Genomic DNA, 23,138 nt, shown 5'->3' with positions numbered 1-23,138 from the left:
TTTATCACATCTGAGGACATGAGCCTCGGCATGTCACATACATGCATAAACGCACACACACACACACAACACACACACATCATGGTGGCATCCCAAACAGCCGAGCTGGGGAACAGCTGTCTATGACGGTGCACATACTTTGTAAAGCAAACGGCTGGATTGGAGACACACTCCGATGTGTACACATACACACGCAGTCTGACAGGAAGGACTGCAACACACAGTGTGATAAAAAAGAAAAATTAGTCAAGCTTATCAATTAGCTGATAAAATGAAACTTGATAATATCTAACCACTTGGTCAATTATTAATATCTTTTTCCACACAAATTGTTGTTTAAATGTGCGATGTTCTTTCTGTTTAAAACAAAAAAAGTTTAGTGAAGTCACTCTTACACTGTATGTATAAAATATTTGATGTATTTATTTTAAAAAAAAGATTAAGTTGTTTTAGATAAAAGGTCAAAGGTCTGGTCAAGTTTGCTACAACAAGATAGGAATCCAAAACATACAAACAGGTTTTGAAAAAGATGAAAATAGGCTAACTTGAAACACCTACAATAACCTTTATGAAACACAACCTAAAGTTTTAAAATTGTGCTTGAAAGCTGTGAATTTGGTATAAAATCGAACCAGTGTGTGAATGAACTATGTCAGTTCTGTCAATGAGAATGAATAACCATCCAGAACCACAACAGGAAGATTGTTCATCAAGAAGAGCATTTGCTTGAGCTTTACAAGAAATTGAACAAAATATTAGTGGAGGCGTGTAACCTGTAAATAATAATAATAATTTTTTAAAAATCGCAAAACACAGACATCTGATACAGTTAGCCTGCCATAGCTTGCGTACATTCAGTTACTAAACATGTCCATGAAAGAATGTTATTTAATTGTGTTGGTGGATCAAATTACTATTTAACCTATTAACTTTTATGTGATTTTCTCACATTTAGATGATGACCCAATAAATTTCTCCTGGACTGTTGAACCATTACCTCAAGTAAAACAAGAAACAGTAGATTGCAGAGTAGAAATATTTCACTACGATTAACCATTGATTTAAATCCTATTTAAAGAGTGATTATACTGGCCATAATTTGATTGAATTAAGCAATTATGAACAAATTTACTGCATAACAGATATAAATCAGGGCAGTTAGGAGTACAGAGCGACAGCACCGCTTTCTTCCTCTACTGCAGAAACTCACTCATTCATTCACTCCTGTTACACATTTATTCTGACGATTAAAGGACTTCTTTTTTTTTATGTGTTCATGTACGCTTGCAGGATCTTTGTCCTCGAAATTGACAAGTGAAGCGCATGGGGTGTTGGATATGTGACAGATATGAATCTGTTTGTGTATATAACCACCAAACTTTACTGTTTCTACCAAACTTCTGGTGTTTTTTTCAACAGAACAAACCGGGAATCAAACAAAAAAAACACATTCACTGTGTTAGTAGGCTTTGGCCTTGAATAGCGTAATTTTCCCACAAATGGTAAGGATGAGTATTTCCACTATCCAGCTGAAAACACAAAATAAAAATGTTTTTTGACTTCTCTTTCAAAACACATCAAAAATATTACTATGATCATTGCCACTATGCCTACCTCTTTATTGTTGAGAAGGCGCTCCAGGTCGGCTGACATGTCATTCTTCACTTGCTGCAAAGCATTTCGCTCTTTCCTCAAAGAACTGCAGGCGGAGAACATTAACAAATCAGACCAAATAGAAAATGATTTCTATAATAGCACACGGTTTTCTGAAGCACCTCTTGTAAAATGGTTATATTTGCAGCAGATATTTGTAGTTTTGATTAAACTACACTTCAGTTGTCTTCAGGGTCAGCAAGGATTAGGCTCAACATATTCATAAAGGCATACAGAATATAAAAAAACAAACAAAAAAAACATTTTCTTGCTCTGTTTTAGCCTGAAGGGAAAACAAAACCAAGAACATAAAACGAGTATTAAAGACAGGTGTTTGCTTCATCACCAGCTAATTAGAGTAAGTCACGAATTTCAAAAAAATTACAACCAACATATTACTGCGCTGTTAACATTTTTCCATCTAGGTCTGTAAAACAAGCTGGAACTTGTGGCGGTGCACTTTGAAAGCAAATCAATCTTAAAGCAACAGTCTGATCACCGTTCAAAGGAATCTGCAGGAGAGGAAAAAAAAAAAGGGGATTTAAACTCGTTCTATCAAAGAGACCCAAACATGAAATGACAATCTCCTGAGAGGTCTGTCTCTGTTTGCAACAGATAGTCCCGCACAGCCACAGGGAGACTTCAGCTTCCCTGACAGATGCGAGGAGGATCGAGAAGCTTGACAGCATTTAAAAAAAGGACTTTTTTTTTTTTTGCCCCGTATTCCTGCTTGCCCCAGGTGAGCGCACAGTGGTAGCGATCAGCAAGCAAAAACCTGCAGTCTGTCAGCTTGCATATTTGTCAAGCAGCACAAAAAAACAGTGGGCAACAGCAGGAATATAGGTCAATACCAAGCAGGTGCATGTGTGTGAGAAAGTAAAACGGGCTCTATCAGATAGAGAGACAAAAGATGAGAGACGAAGATAAAGCAGCAGACGCCCAGGAAATGCGGGGAGATACGGCAGGTGAAGAACAGGTTACAGAAAGAAAGCAAACTTCCACCGAATGACGCGCGCATACGTCCGTGCGTGCGTCGAGGAGGAAGACGCACCTGACGTCGTCCTCGAGAGAGGAGACGCGCTCCCTCAGCACCCTGATCGCCGCATCCTTTTCTCTCACCGTCTCGATCAGGAAGCTGTAAGGCTGCTGAGTCTGCTGCAGCAGCTGGTTGGCCGCAGACAGCTGGGGTTGAAAACACAAGTGACAGAGCAGTCATTTTAATTTTGTACATTTCTTCTTACAGGGTCTGACTCTGACACGGCATAATAAAACCATGTCCGCATTTTGTTGAATATAATTTTATGTGCTGGTGCAACAACAAAACGGTGCATATTTTCAAAGCGGAAGGGAAAGTACTTTTCTTACTTGGTTGATTTTTGCACAGTATTTAAAGCCGTTTTTTCCCCCTCACCCCCAAATCTGATATTCTCAAATAAAATCCAGTTTGACCTAATTGAATAATTTTCCTTTGTAATGTATCATTCATATCAGCTGGCGTGATGAATTGACAGAAAAGTGTTTCCCTCCCCCTCCCCCGACATACCTGGGTTGCATTTTCAACTAAAAGCATCCGCAGTGTCTCTTAGTCACTATAGTTCTTAAAATCAACAAATAAAGTTTGGCTGTTACACATTAAGCCATTTTTATTGCAAGTCAGTAGTGAATACCGGCTAGGTGGAGGAGTGAGAACAATAGCGAGTTAGTCAGGGCATCTGTGTGGGTGGCTAAGAGGGTAACACCCTGGCTCTTTTCAAGTGAAAAGGAAATGTCATTTTTCACTCTTTTCTTTTATACTCGATGAATCATGAGGTATTCCAGACGGGTACCAGTCAATCTCGGCTGACAGCTGAAAGCCGGGCCTATTTAGACTTCGATCTGGCCGGCCACTCCACTCCGACTTTGCACAAGCTTTCCTCAGATTAACTAAGCAGCGGCAGCTAGTGAAAAAAAAAAAAAGTGAGCACACCGGCAGCTCATAGCCTCAACCCTCAACGGATGACTTTGAGACAACGGTGCACGAGTGGCGGCCACGTGACCGCCAAGTTCGACGCGCAAATCCAAGACCGAAGCCGTATTGTTGCTGCACGCACATGAACGCACACGAGTTGCCAAAGACAACAAAGGGTCGGTGATCGGTGCAAAGAGTTTGTTTGGAGAGTGAAGAGCGACGCTGTCATGGATTTTGACTCCATTTTCCATTCATCGTGTCAACAAGTGTGACAGGTACAGAGACTGGGCTCATACAAACTCTATTGTCGGTTCTTGAACAACTTGTCATTTTCCTGGCTTCGTTTTAGAAGTTGGAAAAAAGTAAAAAAAACAAAAATGGCTTTGAAGACTCTTACTGATAAGCCATGTGGCGAGTGATGATATCTAGTAAAAGTTGTGCGTGTAACAGGACGAATAAAAATATGCAATGAATTTTTGTTTCTGTCTTAACTTTAAGACCAACGGATGATGATTAAATTTGCCGCTTTTGATGTTATTGCTGTGATACTGGTAAACTTCCCAGAATTCCCTTGAGGTTTCACGTTGTCTCAGGTGTTTCTGTCTATTTATGTAATGCTGGACTGACGCAATGTTGTCATAATTGCAGCTCAGTGGCTGAAATAACATCTGCTACACAGTCTGATGGTCTCCTATCCACCCAGGACATTTGGTGTGACAGTACAACTACAAATATCGAACTTTTTCACACTGTTCAAACGATTTTGCGACATACTTGTACTCTAAAGGGACTTTGTTGCCTGTATTTGTTTTAAAAGAGTAAAACTCTCGTTTTACAGCAATTGTACTCGCACACAGTGTGACGTCACCTCTACGCTTAATACGAATAATTAATGAGAAATAAAAAGAAAACATTTAATGTTGTTCTTGTATCTTTTTATATTTTAGTTTTAATCAGAGTCCAGCTTTTAGCGGACTTTGATCGGTAAAGAAATGCCACAAGATGCTACGTGTTAGCATCTTATCAAGGAGCAAAGTGAAACTAAACTTCAAGATGCAAATTCTGAATTTCCCGACTCTTGACTTATTTGTGGTTGCAAATCAAACTGACGTTGATAGCTGTGAAGCAGCCAGAGTCTGCATTACTGTGGGAGAGTCGTGGTGGTGAGAAAACAAGCGTGTTGGCATGTATGTGCTTGATTCTATTTGCTAAAAACATTAATAATACATTAGACCTATTGCAACAAAGATGTTCCCCAGGCAGACACACACCTGTGGATGCAGTGTGTGTTTCTCTGTGTGAGTGTACCTCCTGAGACATCTGCCCTGTCTGGTTCTGGTGTCTGTCCAGGTCCCTCCTCAGTGAGGTGTTCTGCCTCTCGAGTTGCAGCACCCGGCGAGCCAGATGAACGCTGCGTACCAGAGGAACACACACACGCACACACAGAATTTACAACATTAACAAGATCACACTCGTCTTCATTTGCATGTCACTGGAAATCAAAGTTTCAGGATTATCTAGAACAGACGCACACTGCTGAAATACACTTGAACTCAAACAATTAAGGGACGTTTATCCTGAAAAGAAGCCAAATGTTCCTCTGAGACAGTTACTGGGATTGAAAGTGGTGTTTTAAAGGATGCTTCAAAGTTTCAACGTCATTGAGCAGGTTTCCGTTTAACTCCATCAGGTTTTAATTAAAACACAGCTGACTGTGGCATTAATAGTGCTACTGCACAGAGGGCAGATGCTGACCAATAACAGAAATTAAGATGAATATAAGTCAATATGACCGACTCAAGTTTTAAACACTTTTATTAAGTTTTTTTTTTTTTTCATGTTGTGCAAACAGAGGCCATCAATTTGGTAAGAGAACAATGAATGAGATGTCTTGTACTTTACCTTTGCTTCAGTCTTCTTTTGGCCGTTGTGGGAACATTTGCGCCGTATCCATATGAGAACAGAACTCTCTCTGCCTCCTCCTCATTCTCAACTGGTAAGATGCAAATACAGTTTACAAACATCTCCAAGTACGAGCATAACATACGTGTCTTCGTTCTGTGCAAGTAAAAGTACATCTTAGTAAATCATACGAGTATATATGAGGGTCGTTTGTCAATTTAGGTTCTTAGCGCACAGCGTAGCCTGCCATGAATGCGCAGGCAAGTTAGCATAGCCACCGATGGCAGCATAAAAAATTGTTTTGCCGCCATTAGCACAGTTACAGCACATACACGAGCATTATTGACAGCGCTAAGACCCTCCTCCTGGCTCTGATTGGCAAGAGTTAAACAACAGTCACATTTCTGCACATGGAAATGGAAGCGATGGGAGGAGGTGGAGGAACTCAAGTCATTTGAGTTCCTCCACCTTTAACACTGAATGTGACAGGTAGCCAATCAGAAAGCGCGGATTCTCCTCCGTGCTTTCTGAGGGGAAATTACGGAGGGGAATCCCAAACAGCTGACACGGCGCAACACGAAGTCCAGCGGACATTGGAGATATGTGGAAACAACATTAATGTGTATTCAACATTTTGTGCAAAGAATAAAGGACAAGGAGAGGAGTTGGAGCCAAATTGCTACCGCAGTTGATAAACCCGGTAAGTTTTCAGCTATTCTTTGTTAATGTGACATAAATAGGTTATAGTGGTTTTCATTCAGTCAGGACTTTACGCTGACTCTAGCCACATACATCACAGGTAGATTCTAGTAAAGCATTGATTAATGCCTGRTTTTAAAATTAGTTAAMTGGACTTGTAGCCATTATTTTGTGCCCATGTGGCTGGACACCACACGGCACGACGAACCCGATTGAACCGTTATACCTGGGATTTCTGTCGGCTAAGGTGTCGTCTCTCTCAGGAAAGACCACACCTGAAAATGGGCTGACAACTTGTGTAATGTGCGCTGGACATTAGACTAAGGAGATGAGGAAGGGAAGGTCAGTGGAGAGCACCGGAGCTGAGCCTTCTTTCATTCAGTGTCATCAACAGAAAGAAAAAAGGCCGGAAGAGACGATAATTAAAATGAGGTCGATAGGTTTAATTTACCGTCCGATTAATTGATTTATCGTTTATCGCGACAGGCCTACTCAAATGACTCACCAATTATGCTGGCACAACATATGGTCAGTTTTAACAAATGCGTAAAAAAAAAAACATGTTTCTGTCAAAGTTACATACTGCAGCTTTAAATAACATAACATCTCATAGATAAAGTTTTCCTGTATTTGCCTTTAAAACCCTTTCAGCCAAGCATGCACACATGCTAAAACTCCCTGCCATAATAGCTAGCTACCTTATGGATCTTTTGATTCACATCAGAGTAAATAAATAATAATTACCAAATGCTTTCTTTTTCAAATACAAAACTGCTGAGGTTGGAAGTTGTTAAGATAGCCTGTATTGGATGAATTTAGCTCCTTATTCTTTTTTTTTTTTCCTGATTACTCATTTTTATTCAAAACACCTGATCCAATGTGACATGATGTTTATTAGCTTTACCAGTTTCAGATTAAGACAGATATTCTGGTACATGCTCCATACTTACCCCTTGTGGGTTCTCACAAAACATTTAACAAGATTTGGCAACATTCTCAGAATATTTAAGACAAAATAATTATCTATTCAGAAAGTGACGAGATGCCCCTCCCCCCTGCCCCCAAGGTCGGTTCCATATTTCAAGCTCTGCATAGATCATCAGAAGCTGCTCTGTCAGCTCTTTAAGATTATATGGATGTTTTATTAGCTTTGAGAGAAAAATCATCACAACAAACAGAAATAAAGGCCTTAAAACATCAGCCTGGGTGTAATTATTCTACATGATGCGTCATAATTATAAATTATAAATGAACAAATAACATTGTAGTTTATCGAGTTGCACCTGTATTTGCAAACGAGTTCAAAGGAAACTGGAATCGATTACTATATTTATTTTGACGATCTTTTCTCATTGATCCCCACAAATTGCCACATTCTCTGCTGCTTAACTCAAATGTATGGATTTGAACATTCCTTTTTGTTGTTTTACTTCCTGCCTGAGCAACGGCAGAGCTGTGAGCTTACTTTCAGCCGCCTGCATGGTAACCTGGTCCAACTCTTGCTCCAGTTTCTCGTATGTCTCCAGTCGGGACGCCTGCTCGGCATTCTGGGCTTGAAGCTCCGCCACCCGCTTCTCGGACGACGTTTGGAGCCTGTAAAACTCTTGAGTCAATAACTGAGGGAAAGAAAGATAAAGAGGAAGAACAAACTATTTATTTGCACCATTTTGTGCAACTGAAATTAAAATCAAAACGTGACGAAGCAAATGAAACATTTACTTGGATAAAGCTCTTCTTGTGGCAGATATGAAGCAGTTAAAGCGACAGGTACCGTGCCAGAAAGACCAACAACAATCAGTGTTGCTGCATTTGAATTAACTTAAAAAATGTGATCTTTTACTTAAGAAGTACACACCACCTTTATCATCAGCGTAGCATGTCTACCCGTAAAACCAGCACGAACGGCATGTCGTAACAATACATATTTTATTCTGAAAAATATCCCAGCTCCAACAAAGGCTTCATCGCAATAAACTAAAACGCCTGCGGGTGGGAGCAGTCGGATGTCGAAATACAACTACAAGCTCAGATGCTTTTGAACAGTTCTCCAGAAAGAAAACCGGTGCCTCATCAGGAAGTTCACACTTCAAAATTAATACTTTGCAAAAGTTTGGTTATGCAACACGTGTGCGCGTTAGACGGTCTGAATTTCTGTCACAATCAATCAATCAAGTTTATTTGTGTAGCACATTTCAGCAACAAGGCAGTTCAAAGTGCTTGACATCACAAAGACACAAAAACACAAAGTCAAAGAAGACAGCACAGTCAAACAACTGAGAAAACCAGTAAACATTACATTTTGGCAAGTGCCATCATTACACATCAAAATGTTTCATTTATTGTGGTTGGAAAGCAAATGTAAACAGGCGGGGTTTTAGTCTGGATTTAAAGAAACTCAGGTTTTCGGTTCTTCTGCCGTTTTCTGGAAGTTTGTTCCAGATTTGTGGTGCATAGAAGCTGAACGCAGCTTCTCCATGTTTGGTTCTGCTTCTCTGGTAATAAATTATTGCAAAAAAAATAAAACAAACAAAAAAAAAAACATAGGGGATCATTCCAATATGACTCTGTTGCTATTGAATAATAGAAATTTGTGTATGTCTGAAAAAGAGGATTTTGTCCAAATAATAAAAACTAAGCCAATCATCTAACAATTTTATTTTATAATGCTGCGGCCTAAGAGGAGATCATACACGTGTCTGACAAGACAACTGACGTGATGCCAAATCACTCCTATCTTTTTTTTTTTTTTGGCGTCTGAGTACCTCAAGCTTCTTCTGCTGTTTCTCACACTCCACCTGGCACTGAGCTAGCGCCTTCGCCGTCTCCTCCTTGAGCAAGTGAGCGCGCTCGGCTTCGAAGGAGTGCAGCTTGGCCTGGTTGGACAGCTCCGCCACCCGGCTGTCAGTGCCCAGCTGGAGCTGACGAAACCTGCGGAATAAGAGCAGTGAGCGAAACGCATGTAACCACACGTCCCGATAAATTACTGCGAGCACGTGGACTGAACAAAAAAAAAAAAACCCTGAGATCACGGGCTTTTGTGCAGACAGATTAAGGCGATCTGTGGAAACAAAACGCTGTAGGTGTTTTACAGGAGCGTTTAACACAAAAGCCAACCTCGGCTTTAAGCTGCCTGGTTGAGCAGGCATATCTAGTGATGAAATAAATGAACATCCAGGTCACATGGCATGCTGTCTTACCTCTCCATGTTTGGAAATTGACCAAAAAAAAAAAAAATATAGAGATTGGTTGGTATGCCTTGAGCAATAAACAATTCATGGGAAGCACTGAAGTGGCATCCATGTTTGGCAGTAAAACATATTACATGAGATAACCTCTCGCAGGTAAGCCAAGCAGTGAATCATTCCCCAAGTCCGCTTAAGGCACATTATAATCTTGTTTGATCTTCGGTGCTTCTGCCTGGCATCAACGCGGTGTTTTTTTGCTCTTTAACAATTTATTGAAACGAAGAAAAGGAGACAGGATGTGCAGCGTTGTGAAAAGGGAATTGTCTCCTTACAGATTTATTTCTTCTTTTTTTTTTTAAAGAAACATTAAAGAACAAACATAACACGAATAAGTACAAAAGACAGTTTTCCAATGAGAAACTCATCAGTTAAGGATAAAAAAAAAAGACACTATCCAGACCAATCTGCAAGAGAACATAACTAAACCACTTTTGTTGAGTCATGAACGTTGACCTTAGCTGAAGTATTTTAGGCATGAAGTGCCTTACATGTTGTTCTGGGTACTTTTGTGAACCCCTGATGAGTCATTGATGCTTGCAGAGTAATTCTGATTGGATGGCTACTCCGTAATTTCTCCATCGCTGAGGGGAAATATGTGGCTTAGAGGAGGTACGAAGCCTGAAAATGGCTTTGTGACCCTTTTCAGACCGTTACACATTAATTCAATTGTTTCTTGCGTGTTCTTGAATTTCCATAAATCATCTTTTGTTTTTTGTTTTTTTTTGGTCAATTAGAGTCATCGGACCGGATTAATTCACATCTTTCTAGATTTTACAGGTCAGGCAGTCACGAGGCCCCGGGTGTTGGCCATTGAGTTCGATCTCAGGTCAACTCTGGCACAACCGGCCAATTATGTTGAGGAGGCAAACACTTTTCTCAAGGGTGAGGCTGGGTTTGGGTAACTCTTTCACTTAAATAATGAAATATTTATTAGAAAACTGGTTTTTAATTTTACCTGGCTTATTTCTGTCTGATATTCAAATTTGTTTCAAACTGAAACAAAAAAAAAAGAAGAGAAAAAACCCAAAGAAACATTTTCACTAGAAAAGCGTTAAGTCATGTATTTGTTTTTTTTTTTTTTGGATGAGCAGACATTTCATGTTCATATTTTCCCCCAGAACTGTTTTTTTTATTTTTAAATTTTTCAAATTTTTTTATTATCTTTAACTGAGAATAAGTTGCTTTATTTACACAAAATCGGCTTTTATCTTAGGCTTTTATCTTTATTTCTCCGGTTGGAAACGGTCCTCAAGCTGCGCTCAAGCACGCGGGCACAGGCTCCATCAAGCCATGGCGGACGGCTGGATAATATTAATAACTCTCGATTACAGCTGACCTGATGAGATTTCATCACCCACGGAAGGCAGGCTGGAGCTGTGCGCTCACATGGACCGACAAGTACACATGGTTGAAATTTTATGCCTTCTTTTATAAATGGCAGCTGCCATCTCTGAGCAAAGAAGCTCCACTTCCCAATAGTGAAAAAAAAACAACAAAAAAAAAAAACAAAATTTTTTTTAGACACATTGTTGACTTCCTGTCATTTTAAAGATAAAAAAAAACTCTAAGTGCAGCAATATCGAGACTTGTGAGGATTTGGCGAAAATAACTGTTTAGCTTCCTTTAAAGGCGAAAGTGAAAACTGAACAAATGTGGGTATTTATTTGTTTAAGGGAAAGTAGGCGGTGCGTTATCCTGTGTAAGGAGGCCCACCACGGACATCCGAGCTTGCACTCGGTGTCTGACGCCTTTTCAAGCTCGTCCTGCTCGTTCTTCGCCCCAAAAATAGTGGCATGCGTCGGGTTAGGGGTTAAGGGCTTGAGGCTAGCATCTGTCACTGCTGGCATGCGATGCGACGCAGAGAAAGAATGTGATCGCAGCAGAGGGGGAGCGAGAGGGTGAGCGAAGTTTATGTGTGTTTGAGTGCATGGAAACACCAACAGCTGGTGGTTTGGATTCGGACAAATGACTGGTATGCAGTAGTAACGCAGGGCAGGGACGCTACCGCTGCTGTTGTTGCTGCTGCTGTGTGTGCATATCTACAGTGCCTTCCAAAAGCGTTCACAATATTTAACCTTTTTTTTTTGTCACATTACATCGGCAAACATTGAGCTTTTTACCGGGAATTTATGTGACAGACCAACACAGTGCGTAATGTGTTCTAATTTTTCTTTTCACAAATAAAACAAACAGAAAAAAAAAAAAAAAGACAATGCTAATTTTCACTTTTTGGATTTTATCTCTATTGGTTTTGGACATCCAGAACTTGAAATATTTGGCCATTTTTCTTACCCAAATTGCTTAAACTCAGTCAGATTGGATGGACGGCATCTGGAAACAGCTACTTTCAAGTCTTTTCATAGATGGACTTCACCATTCCAACACATTCCCCATATGGTTTTGATATGAGTAATTATTTTTGTCTACCTGAGCAATGGATCACTGTAGATCCTCCAGAGTCATCTTTGCTACTTCTCTGGTTAATGAAGTTTGCAGTTGTGTCATTGCTTCTATTTCCAGATGATATAATCGCTGGTTGGACTGTTATTTTATTTATGGGTTTCAGATTAAACAGGATTAAAAACACATCTGTGCCACACTTATCAGAATGGTATTTGCAAAACAACTTAAAATGATTCTTTTTTTTTTTTTTTTTTGCTTGTTTTTTTTTTTTGTCGTCATTTGAAAATTATGCCCTGCTACTTAATGTACCCCATGACTAGCCCTGTCACAATAACAAATGTTGCTGGACCATAAATTGTCCCAGTAAGTATTATTGCGATAAGCCAATAACCTAAATTTTAGCTATCCAAAATAAAACACGTCAACCGAAACAGCAATAAATGAAACAACAGACAACCAAAACCATAAAATAAAAGATGAATCATGATGTCTTTGTAAACAAAATCGCCCTTCAATAATATTAATTATTGAGCTTGTTTGACAAAATAAAATACAAAGTAAACTGAATCAAAATGCACCTAATAGCATGGAAAGTTACACCTGCTTCCATAAAAAACTAAATCCAAGTTGAAAATATGTCAGCGAGCACGTTTTGTGTGTGTTTGTGTGAAATCTCAGAATATCTTATTGCGACTGTTGTCCAAGACTGGAAACTTCCAAGAAAGGCCATGACCCGGCGGGACCTTCAGTGTCTAAACTGACGCGGAAATTGTTGCCTGTAGCAGCGACAGACACTAATTACTGGGGGAAATAACTAAAGAGCAACATCTACTTCTCTTTTCAAACCCAGCAAGTTTCAAAAGGATCCTGCGGTCAGGCTGGCAGTTAAAATCTCCAGCTGATGAGAGTGAGATTTTTCAGCAGTGAGTCTTCCTGGGTCTACCCTCCGACTTCCTTATGGAGTTCTAGTAAAGTTTTCATGTGGTTATTTAGAAAGACCCGGAAAACCGCAGCCGCCTACTTAACGCCACGCCCATGACGTTCACCAGTGACAGACTGCAGCTGAGTTCTGACACACACAGGAATTGAAGCTGAACATAAACGGATACAATAAAGATATCTGTTGAACTATTTAAGAACACAGGTTGTTTTTTTGTTGTTTCTTTTTTTTTTTTTGTGATAGCCAAATCGCCAAATATATCAACATTTTGATGACCAACAGACAGGGATGGGAAAACATTTTCAGAGATTACGAAGGGAATTCCCACACTGCAGAAACATGAAATCTTACTAATCGGTTTTTGGTCTAGTTTCTAGTGCAAATATCTTTGTACACTTGAAGTAAGAGAAACTTACAAGTAACCTTTCAGCAAGATACAGGAGGTTGTTTTAAGTAAAAACTCCTTTATATTGATTCTATAAAAGCAGATTATTTCACTTACAACAAGATATTTTTCCCATATATCAAATGGAACTAGTATTTTTTTTAAAAATAAATATTAAGGAATTATTTACTTAAATCAAGCTCTATACCTTCCTGAAAAGTTATTTCTAAGTTAGTCGTGTCTTATTTCAAATGTACTAGAAACTAGACAAAAAACACTTGGGAAGGTTTTGTTTTTTTGCAGATGCCTACAGGGGCAAAATCTTTACCATCTATAAATTAACGATGCAAAGTTTGTAAAATGTAAAACACAATTGTGTTTAATCGTCTCTGTTGGCAACAGCAGAAATAAAGTACATACATAAAAGCCAGAATCAAAGCTCCTGAATCTGACTTTTCTTTTTCCGTCTTTGTTCTCCTAACAGACAGTTTCTGCGCTGATGATGTGGCTTTGTTTAGCTCTGCTTCTTCAAAGCTGTTTGCATCCGGCACTTCGTCTGCAACAAGTTCTTTGCGTTTCCACAGAAAGGGAGCACTGAGCCTGGCAAACTGGTTCCAGTTGGGAACAAAATTCCTACTGAAGCCTGGAAGCCAGAGTTTCTTGACGTCAAAGAAACTCAACGTTGTTGCCACCGTTTTAAAGCGTTAGGATTTCGAGCTAAGACTTATCTCAATTATGAAAAATACACTGCTCAAAAAAAAAATAAAGGGAACACTTAAGCAACACAATATAACTCCAAGTAAATCAAACTTCTGTGAAATCAAACTGGCCACTTAGGAAGCAACACTGATTGACAACAGGGACCCTTGTCGGGTCAATCAGTGTTGCTTCCTAAGTGGCCAGTTTGATTTCACAGAAGTTTGATTTACTTGGAGTTATATTGTGTTGCTTAAGTGTTCCCTTTATTTTTTTGAGCAGTATATAATAGATAGCTTAATAACTTACTATGTCATACACCTTATATTTAACTTGACTTATAGTGAAGCAAGCGAAACAAAATGTTGGTTAAAGTTTTACAGCTGTTTTATGTGACTTCCCTGCGTTTTACAACAAGGTTACCAAACTTAAATCTCGTCATAAAATCACCTTCAAAGCTGCGGCTACTGACATATCTCTTTCACGACAAGAATGTTGTGATTTTAATTCCGTAAACAAAGGACAGAGAGCGCGTTTCATTCTTTCCACAGGGATTAGACAGGAAAGCAAAATGTCACTCTGTCCAAACTCCAATTCATACAGGAACACAAACAATGACTAATAAGTGACGAAAAATCCCTACATCAAAATGAAAGCTTGGAAAAACAAACCAGTGTAAAAGTGGTCAGTGTGGACGAATGCAATTCCAGAGCTGCTAGTGAAATTTCGGATGCATTCAGGATTTTAAGAGGAATGCAGAGATCCAGTGGAGAAAGATGAACACACTGGTTATCAGATGGGAACTTAAACTACAGAACTTTTTTTTCTCTGCAAGTCTTGTAGGGCCGTTTGGAGATTTTCCCAAAGCAAACTCCTGAAACAAGAAGAAAGCAGAATCTCCCTCAGCTCTCGTTCTTTATTTTCTCACAAGCCTAACAGCTCATGTGAAAGAGTGTTTTGGGTAGAGCTGGATAAAATGAAATTCATCGCCTTATTTAGCTCATTTAAAACCCCAGAAAAGATTTGAAATAATGTTTACTTAACCACGGATTTAAACGCCGATCGGGGTGTTTGACCGCTGAATGGGACCTGCCGAGTTTTAACCTCGGAAGTGAATACAAGCAAGAGACAAATGAATGTGGAAATATCAGTCGTGGGTTATGGCCTTCTCACTGCACTGATCCATCCCTGAAGGGAGATTGCTGTGAAACTGAGACACGTGGTTTTTCAACACACTTCCAGTAAAATGTTTTCCCCTCCAGACAAAAAAAAAAAAAAAAGATTGCCCAGTTCCCGGATATTCGGTTCCGTTTGTCCCACATTGTATGTTTTTGCCTATTTGGGGCAAAGTTTGTCCAAAACTCATGTAATGCCCGTCATTTCTCCACAGAGTGTCAAGTTACAATCAATAAGTTGAAGTAAGGCAGAAATAATTTTTGTTTGTAATACAATTATTACAATCAGATTTTCAAAATTCATATGTGCAAATGTACAGGGTGGAACCAATGTTTATTTTTTATTATTATTTGGAGCGGAGGTTTTTCGGCTATCGGTTAAAGAGGAACAAACTTTTTAGATAAAAATCATCCAATAAAGTCACAAGTCGACACTTTCTGCTTTTGGAAAACTCTGAGACTTTTTTTGTCAATCAATTATCATCATCTTTAGTGTTCTTTCCCAGGTGGTTATATAGTTATCTTCAATAGGTAGGGTGCATATTTAAATGAATTTTTTTTTCTTTTCTTTAGTGAAGCAGCGGTGAGTACCGATTGCAGTTTTCTTTAACGAGCCTGACTTGCCGATTACGATTTTGACCGGTACCGATTTTCTTTGTCCGAAATGTTGCAAAACATAGCAAGCAAGTGGCCGAGTCGTCAACAGTGGCGTGACTATTGATAATTGCAAACATGCAGACATGGTCTGGTGTGTGTGTCTATCAGTCAAACCTCTCTCACGGCAGAGCAGTAGAGGACAGTGGTTGTTTTTTTAGATCTTCGCTCGGGTAGATAAGATGGGTGGAGAAGATTGGCTTCGCATGAAAGTATCGGCCGATCACAGATCTCCAAAAATGAAGGAAATCAGAGCCGATTTATCAGTGCTCCCCTAGTAGTGAGTAGATATTTACTGATTAGTAACACACGTGTAATTCTTGATGTTTATTTGTGATAAGCTCTGGGTAAATAACTTTCTGTTTTAGCTGAAGTGGTAGTTATATTTGCAATATTTTCAGTTATTTTTCTTCTCTCATGCATCAATGGCAGCTCAATGGAAATAAACACTGTTCATCCTTCAGAGTGAATAAGCGTGGATTTATGACACCGGCTGAGATGACTGACTCCTAAAAAACTCAAAAGGAAACTGCTTCCTGCTATTCAAGCTGACTCTTAGCGTACAGAACGACGATAAGGACTTTCAAAAACCTGAATGAGCAGCAGAGTTAGATGCCACTATAACTTTTTTTAGAAAATGCAGCGCGGTGCATGCGCTGCGATATATCTTCGCTGTTTTCCGACGCATGCGGCGCATACTTTCCAGAGAAACTGCATTTATGTGTGGCGCGTGTGACTGATGACTGATAAAAAACACTCACTGCTCCAGCAGCTGGTCGTATCTCGCCTGAGCGTCCTTCTCGGCGGCGGCGGCTCGGTCTTTCTCCAGGACTGCATTGTCTCTGGCTTCGCGCAAATTCCTGCAAACGGAAACCAACGCGCCGTTACAGACGGGAAGCCCTCACACGACCTCCGAGCACTCAGGTTCCCAATAAGTAGTTATGTATAATTTACCGTTTCAGCAAACAGCATTGCAGTTAATGAAGGTGAATATGTAAGCATTCAAGAATGTGGAAGCACGTTCTTGAATGCAGAGGGCCAGTTGGCATAATTGGCAATATGCCGTATTATGCCGTATTGGCATAATTGGCCAATTATGCCAATACGGCAGGCAATTACAATAAAATCAAGCTAGGAATCGAAATACACGTTATCAAGATGACAGTCTTTAATATTTAGTATTAAATATTTCAGATTTCAGACCTGTTCTCCCTCTCGTACAGTTCTCTGGAGCTTCTCTGCAGGTTCTCGATCTCCTGACTGGTTTTCAGTCTGATGTTCTCCAACTCCTCTCTGAGCTTCTTCTCGTATTCTGACTTATAGTAGTCTCTGCGGTGGACAAATAAGGAGAATATAAGAATAAAATCACTAATTCTTTAGGTTAAAGGTTCTCTTCCAGTTAACCAGATCAAGAGGAAAATGTTTAAGTGTTTTAAGTAAAGTTTCGCAGCAGAACGAAGTGGAACATGAGCTTTCTGTGACTGATGTGAATCTGACCTGGATGCTACATATTTTTCATACGTGTTCTCCCTGGCTTTCTTCGTATCTTCCAGTTGTACCTGCAGGTCAAAAACAAGAAGTAGGAGCAAGTCATGTGACCGCCTCCCACTCCCGAATGCTTTGTTTACAGGACGAAGCCTCTCGGACCTGCAGTCTGTCTACGCGATCTTCTTGGTGTGCACAGCGGATGCTGAGCTCCATGTTTTGCCTGTTCAGGTACTCCTTGTCCTTCTGCAGGAGAGTCACTGACTGCTGCAATGTCGCCACCTGGTGGGCAATGAGGTTAAAGGAGAAGGAGTCAATGAGCGGACCAAAGATTCAGTTGTTATGTTAGTTTGGGGATTCTAACTAACATATCTTTTCATTTTTAGGGTTCATTGATCATTTTGACAATCTCAATGAGTTTCAGAAAGAAAAAAATTTGACTTTATCAATGATCCAAGTTAGACAAATATTTTACAGCTCAGGTTTCCATAGGCACAATTTCAACCCTTTTATTCCCCCTCACTGCCTGAAATCAAATTTGATTAAACATGTTTTAGCACAATTAGGATTTATTTTTTTCAAATTTGCTGAGAGATGTTTTCACACTTTCTTCAAACTCAGACATGTGCACACATACTAAAAATTGAACGACATTTAAGCCATATAAACTGGGTTTAACGTGAAGCACCTCATTGCTCAGTGTGTCCCGTTCTCTGGTCAGCGCAGCTTGAGACAAGTCCACCGTCTCAAACTTCCTCTTCAACTCCTTCAGCTCCATTTCAAAGTTATCGCGCTCCCTGTGTCGTTACAGTGGAACACAAAACATGCAGCTTCATGTGCGACTTGCAAATGCCGGTTTTCAACATCATGCAAAACATTATTGATGGAAGGAAATTATTAGTAGTTGCATTTAGAAAAGCTGCATCTGAAACAAGCTTTTGGAATACGAACGAGTTATTTTCATAAAATATTACATATGTAAATACTTTTGTGAAAGTTCTATACTGTGTTAGAAATTTCCCCCCCCCCCATTCTGAAGGAAAATTAGTGCACTTTAAAATCTCCTTCCATATTATAGTTTAAAATATCGTTAGCGGCTAAAAGCTAGTCTGGTATAAAGTGGAGCTAATGATCAAGACGAGGACAAAGAGACGGCGCATAAAAAAAATAGTAAAAAATAAAAAGCTGATGCTACATTGTGCAAAATAAAAAGACTAATAAAAAGAACTAAGTGCTTCTTAAATGAAAGCACTTAATAAGCATTATTCATACTCATTCCAAATTAAATAATAAAGAAAATAAGGTATTATATGTATTCAAGTGGTACTTTTATGCCTTTTGTACAATACAACCTTTACTGAAGATATGCAAAAGTAGCAACAAATTTAAAGACATATATAGCCTGTATTTTCTAGAGGTGTGCCGATCGATCGGCCGATTTCCGTGAAAAAGTGTATGATCGGTGATCGCCGATCACGGTCTCTTGTTGCCGATCACACAAACCGATCACCTGCTTCTCATTTCKCAGYCTGYCTGTGCAGCTGGTCTCCTCTTTCCTTCACACTGCGCAAACGCGCAGCAACAAATCCTAAGCGATGAGGAACTATAACGCACTGAGTGAATGGGGAAGTTTGCGTGTTACGGCGGAAAATTGAAGCACATCAAAATGCATCAACACAACCAATCTAATATGGCATAAAAACAATGCCATATTTGATGGCGTATGGCTACATTGAGGCTCACTGCAGTAAAGAAAAAAGACATATGGAGGATCAGATAGCAGGTAAAGCAGCGCACAGCTACAAACACTCACCCGGATTAGCATGACGGTCAGAAAGCTAAACAAATAACCCGCAAAATTATTTATGTCTTCGAGCTGCGATGTAAGACGCTGGTTTTGCTCTCGCTGTTGAACCGCTGGTTCACCATAGGGCCGCTTCTGCTCCACCTGGCAGTGACTTTCACACCGAACCTCTGTTTAAAGCTGCAGCATCTAACTTAAAAAAATACATTTTACATACATATTAAAACTTTCGCTGTCCTAACATGAGACAGATAATCTCTAAAAAAAATAATCGATCTCCTCCCAGTTCTGCATAATTACTCCGCTCAGTCAGAAACAGCCAATCAGAACTAGCAGTAATCAGCTAGCCGCCATGCTATCAGGAAGTTTTCATGCAGTAACTCAGGATTGTTTATTGTAATGAAACCTGTATTTGCCTTTGAATGTTAAGTTTTATACTTAAATTTCTTTGGCAATGTTGAGAGGTTTTATTTTGACTTTTTGCATTATTTAGCCTCTTCAGAGCCTTCATATGTTTTCAGTCTGTTAAAGATAGTATTATCAATAGCAGTACAATTGGCACAATGCCTGTTTTGTTTTTTTCTTGGAAAAAGTTATTAAAAACAAGTTTTTGTCTAAATTAAGGTGAGTTCATGGTTCCTTTTTTCACATAATGTAACAGGTAGAGATAATAATTAAAAAAATAAAAATTATGTGATCGGTATCGGTGATCATGGGTGATCGGAATCGGCAGGACAAAACCTGATCGGCACATCTCTAGTATTTTCTATTTGAATGGCTCATAAACTTCATCCCTCAAAAGTTTGAATCTTTAAACCAGTAAAATGTGTCTTTATGAAATATAAGAAAAGATATTAACAGCATGCAGCTTTTTAATAGTTTTTTTTATTTTTTTTAACTAATACTGAACAACTTAAACCTCTTTTCAAATGTTTTTTAGTATTTTTGCTCTAAAAAATCTAAGAAATCTAGATGCAGAGGAATCATCTCACACACACGCGCACGCACACACACAAACTCTCACCGCTTGATATTTGGGTAGTTCTCTCTGCGATAGTCGCCCTGCTGGATGTTCTGCTTGGTGTCGGCCAGCTCTAAGGTCAGCCTCTGGCTCCTCAGCTCCAGCTCAGAGCGCAGCCGCCGCTCTTCCTCGTAGCTCTGAAGGATAATGTCGAATACGGGCCAAATGTTGAAATTGTTTCACAGAGATGCTCATTTGATGTCAGTGCCACAAAAGCAAACAAACAAACAAACAAACAAACAAAAAAGAAGTCAGCAAACATCTGAAGATTCTTAAAGTGGGAAAAAAATAATTGTTGTAGCAGAACTGTGTTCCCTGAATAAGCAACAAAAGAAATATTACGAAGCATCAAATATATGGATGTTTTTATAGAAGCTTTCTGTTTGGATGTAGAGTTTTTTTTTTTTTTTACTGAAGATGTCTTTAGCTCTAAGGCATTGAAGCGACTGAGTCAATCTGAACGAAGTTGAACTTGTCGTCGCTATTCGTGCCTGCAGGGTTGCAGCTCGCAACTTTGGTTTCTCCCAGTAATATGTCCACTATATGTCACATAAGATCATTTCAAAAAGATTACGAATGGCGAGTGATATTTCTCTCATCTACCTCCATCAAAAGCTTCATCTTGTTTCTGTGTACGTCCAGCTCCTCGGCCAGGTAGCTCCTCTGCTCACCGAGCTGAGCCAGTTGAGAGCGGAGAGGAGTCACAGCCTCATAGAAACGCATCTGAACGCAGGAGACAAAGAGAAGAGTCGCCATGTTGCGAGTTTTCAGCCTTTTGAAAAGAGGGGCTCAGCTATCAGCAGGGGAAACGTCAACACGGGGACGCTCCCACGTACTTACGGCTACATATTCCTGGATGCTGATTCTGTCGTCGGGCACGCCGCGGAGCTCCTGGTAGCGGTCCTGGGGAATGTCCAGATCTCGGAGAGACCGCCGCAGCTCTCCGGCCTTCTCACACAGCTGGCGGTTCGTCTCCTCCAGCTGCTGCTGCCTCAGCAGGATGGTCTCCATCTCCTGCTTGCGCAGAGCCTGCTGCTTCCTGGTGAACACGGCGTTTGTTAGTTAGCGCAGCTACCTCTGGCGTCAAGCTGCTCAACACTTCCTTCCAACAACTTTTTTTTTTTTTGCTGCATGTAAAAAGTAAAACACCATCAAACAAGAAAAACAACAAACAACAAAAAAATCCAATGTATTTCAAACCATTTTTCACTTTTGCAAAGAACCAATAGAATAACTGTTAGTCTTTTTGCTCACACATATTTTTTCCGTTAGGAATTTATTCTCTAAAAGAAAAGAAGACATAGCATCAGTAAGACAAAGGTGTATCATCTACTGTATAACTACTACTGCTTCTTACTTGTTTTCTTCTTGTGTGAGCTTAAGCTGGCTGTCCAGTTTAAGGGACAACACTTGTTTTTGATGTATGACGTCATTTAGCTTTTCCTCCAGTTCCTCGACCTGCAACATAAAAATACCCGCATGTACAGAAGCATTTGAGTGTACAGAAAAATTTATACATGGAGACAAAAGTAAGTCAGTACTTTGCATCCAGTGAGCTCGACCTTTCTAGTCCCCAATGGTGATGTGATGCAAAAAATAAAAACCTTTCAGAAATGTTCTACAGACATTAAACAAAATGTCGGCAAACATTTCTGACGGTTGAAATGACCCCACCTCGCTTTCAGTTCCTACTTCTTCATCAGCAGAAATGCGCTACAGATGCTCTGTTTGATGGACAATCAATATTTTTTTTATTGCATGGTTATAAACAGAAAGGTAATCAAATAGTAATTTAATTTTAAATCAGCCAAACTAACATTGACGCTTGTTTATGCTGTTGTTGGCTAAGCGGTCTTGGATTACAGGCCTATTTGTTTAACATGAATAAAGAGACTGATTGATGGATTGAAATGGGTGCACTTGAAGGAGCCCTTATTAGCTGCTTTAAGCCTTGTGTGATGTCATCAGAAGCATGTACGTGAGAAAGGTTGGTTTTTGAAAAGTGGATGTTTACAAAGAAGCGGTAAAATAAAAAGACTATCACTTGTTGTTCTTTAACGCAATAAAAGTGCGTTTATTTGATTTTATAGAGCAGCCTGGCTAGTAGCTTTAAAATACGACAAGTATGAAGAAAGCGCTGAGGCGAGTCCACCTCTACTCTCTCCCAGCTCTCTGTCCAGGTACCTTTGACATGTGGTCAGCCTTCATGTTGTCTATGATGAGGTTCTTTTGAGAAAGTTCTATTTTCAGCAGCTGGAGGGTGTGCAGCAGCTCCTTCCTCTCGATCAGCTGGCGGGTCACCTTCTGGGAGCCGTTGCGTTGCTCGTCGGACGAAGACACATCCTCGGTGGTAGGCACCGTTGTCTCCAGGCTGAGGTCCTCAGACTCCAGGTCCAGTGAGCTGGAGACGTTGGCTGCTGTCGGCTTCAGCTGCTGCTTCTTAGGAGGCATAGTGCCCACTTTGCAGTGGCTGTTCTTCGTTTCTTAGCTAGTTAGCGTCCAAAATACTGAGAGACTGTTAGACGACGAACTAAGCGTTCAGTTTCATCTCGAGAATTAATTCTTAAACGTCAGTTTGAAGCAAAAATAAACCCATTACTGTATTGTTTTGGCTAGGCATCTTTTGAACTAATCACATATTTATTTCTGTCTGACTATTCATAGCTGAAATACCTTAAAAAAGTCTGGCAAACTGTTAATAATTTCAAGAGTCCCGCTCCGTGGCGCTTGCTAACCGCCAGCTGTTGTTTGACTGTTTTTTCACTCTGTTAGCGACAGCGCCCTCTATCGTAAACAAATCGACTGCGACACCTTGTAGAAACGACACGTTAGCTTGTCCGCCATATTGTGAGTGTCAAGCTCACCTTAGAAAGCGACCTTCATAAATAGGATTTCAAAAATAATAAAAAAAAAAAAATGAAAGTGACAATAATTTAGATTAGTTGTTAAGCAGTAATATTGGAAAATCAATTTATAATGGGGCAATACCCTAATGCTTAAAAACTGACTTCTATTTTCCAACATTAGTCATGTAGTGAAACTGATCTAAAATTGAATATTAATTTGATCTGAAGTGTATTTATTTTGGCTGTATTTATGTTTTTGTTGATTTATTGAGTTTTTTTTCT

General features: G+C 39.7%; 1 protein-coding gene across 3 annotated transcripts in view; it reads right to left on the bottom strand.

The window, feature by feature from the left end:
* Positions 1-22,868, bottom strand: part of pibf1 (progesterone immunomodulatory binding factor 1) — a 24,919-nt gene extending 2,051 nt beyond the window's left edge. Inside the window, exons 1-17 of one of the 3 annotated variants that reach the window (XM_008429273.2) lie at positions 22,195-22,868; positions 21,368-21,468; positions 20,851-21,049; positions 20,614-20,733; positions 20,014-20,147; positions 17,874-17,982; positions 17,348-17,467; positions 17,198-17,259; positions 16,904-17,029; positions 16,462-16,560; positions 8,965-9,130; positions 7,668-7,818; positions 5,504-5,594; positions 4,910-5,012; positions 2,705-2,835; positions 1,615-1,699; positions 139-211 (exon numbers count right to left, since the gene is read on the bottom strand). In XM_008429273.2, the coding sequence (XP_008427495.1) occupies positions 139-211; positions 1,615-1,699; positions 2,705-2,835; positions 4,910-5,012; positions 5,504-5,594; positions 7,668-7,818; positions 8,965-9,130; positions 16,462-16,560; positions 16,904-17,029; positions 17,198-17,259; positions 17,348-17,467; positions 17,874-17,982; positions 20,014-20,147; positions 20,614-20,733; positions 20,851-21,049; positions 21,368-21,468; positions 22,195-22,461 (2,137 nt within the window). In that variant the 5' untranslated portion in view covers positions 22,462-22,868. The other 2 variants (XM_008429274.2, XM_008429272.2) reach the window with 2 other exon arrangements.
* Between the last annotated feature and the right edge of the window lie 270 nt (positions 22,869-23,138).

Source organism: Poecilia reticulata, linkage group LG15 (assembly GCF_000633615.1).
Source record: "Poecilia reticulata strain Guanapo linkage group LG15, Guppy_female_1.0+MT, whole genome shotgun sequence".
Classification (NCBI taxonomy): Eukaryota; Metazoa; Chordata; class Actinopteri; order Cyprinodontiformes; family Poeciliidae; genus Poecilia; species Poecilia reticulata.
This window is presented reverse-complemented; position numbering and strand designations above follow the sequence as displayed.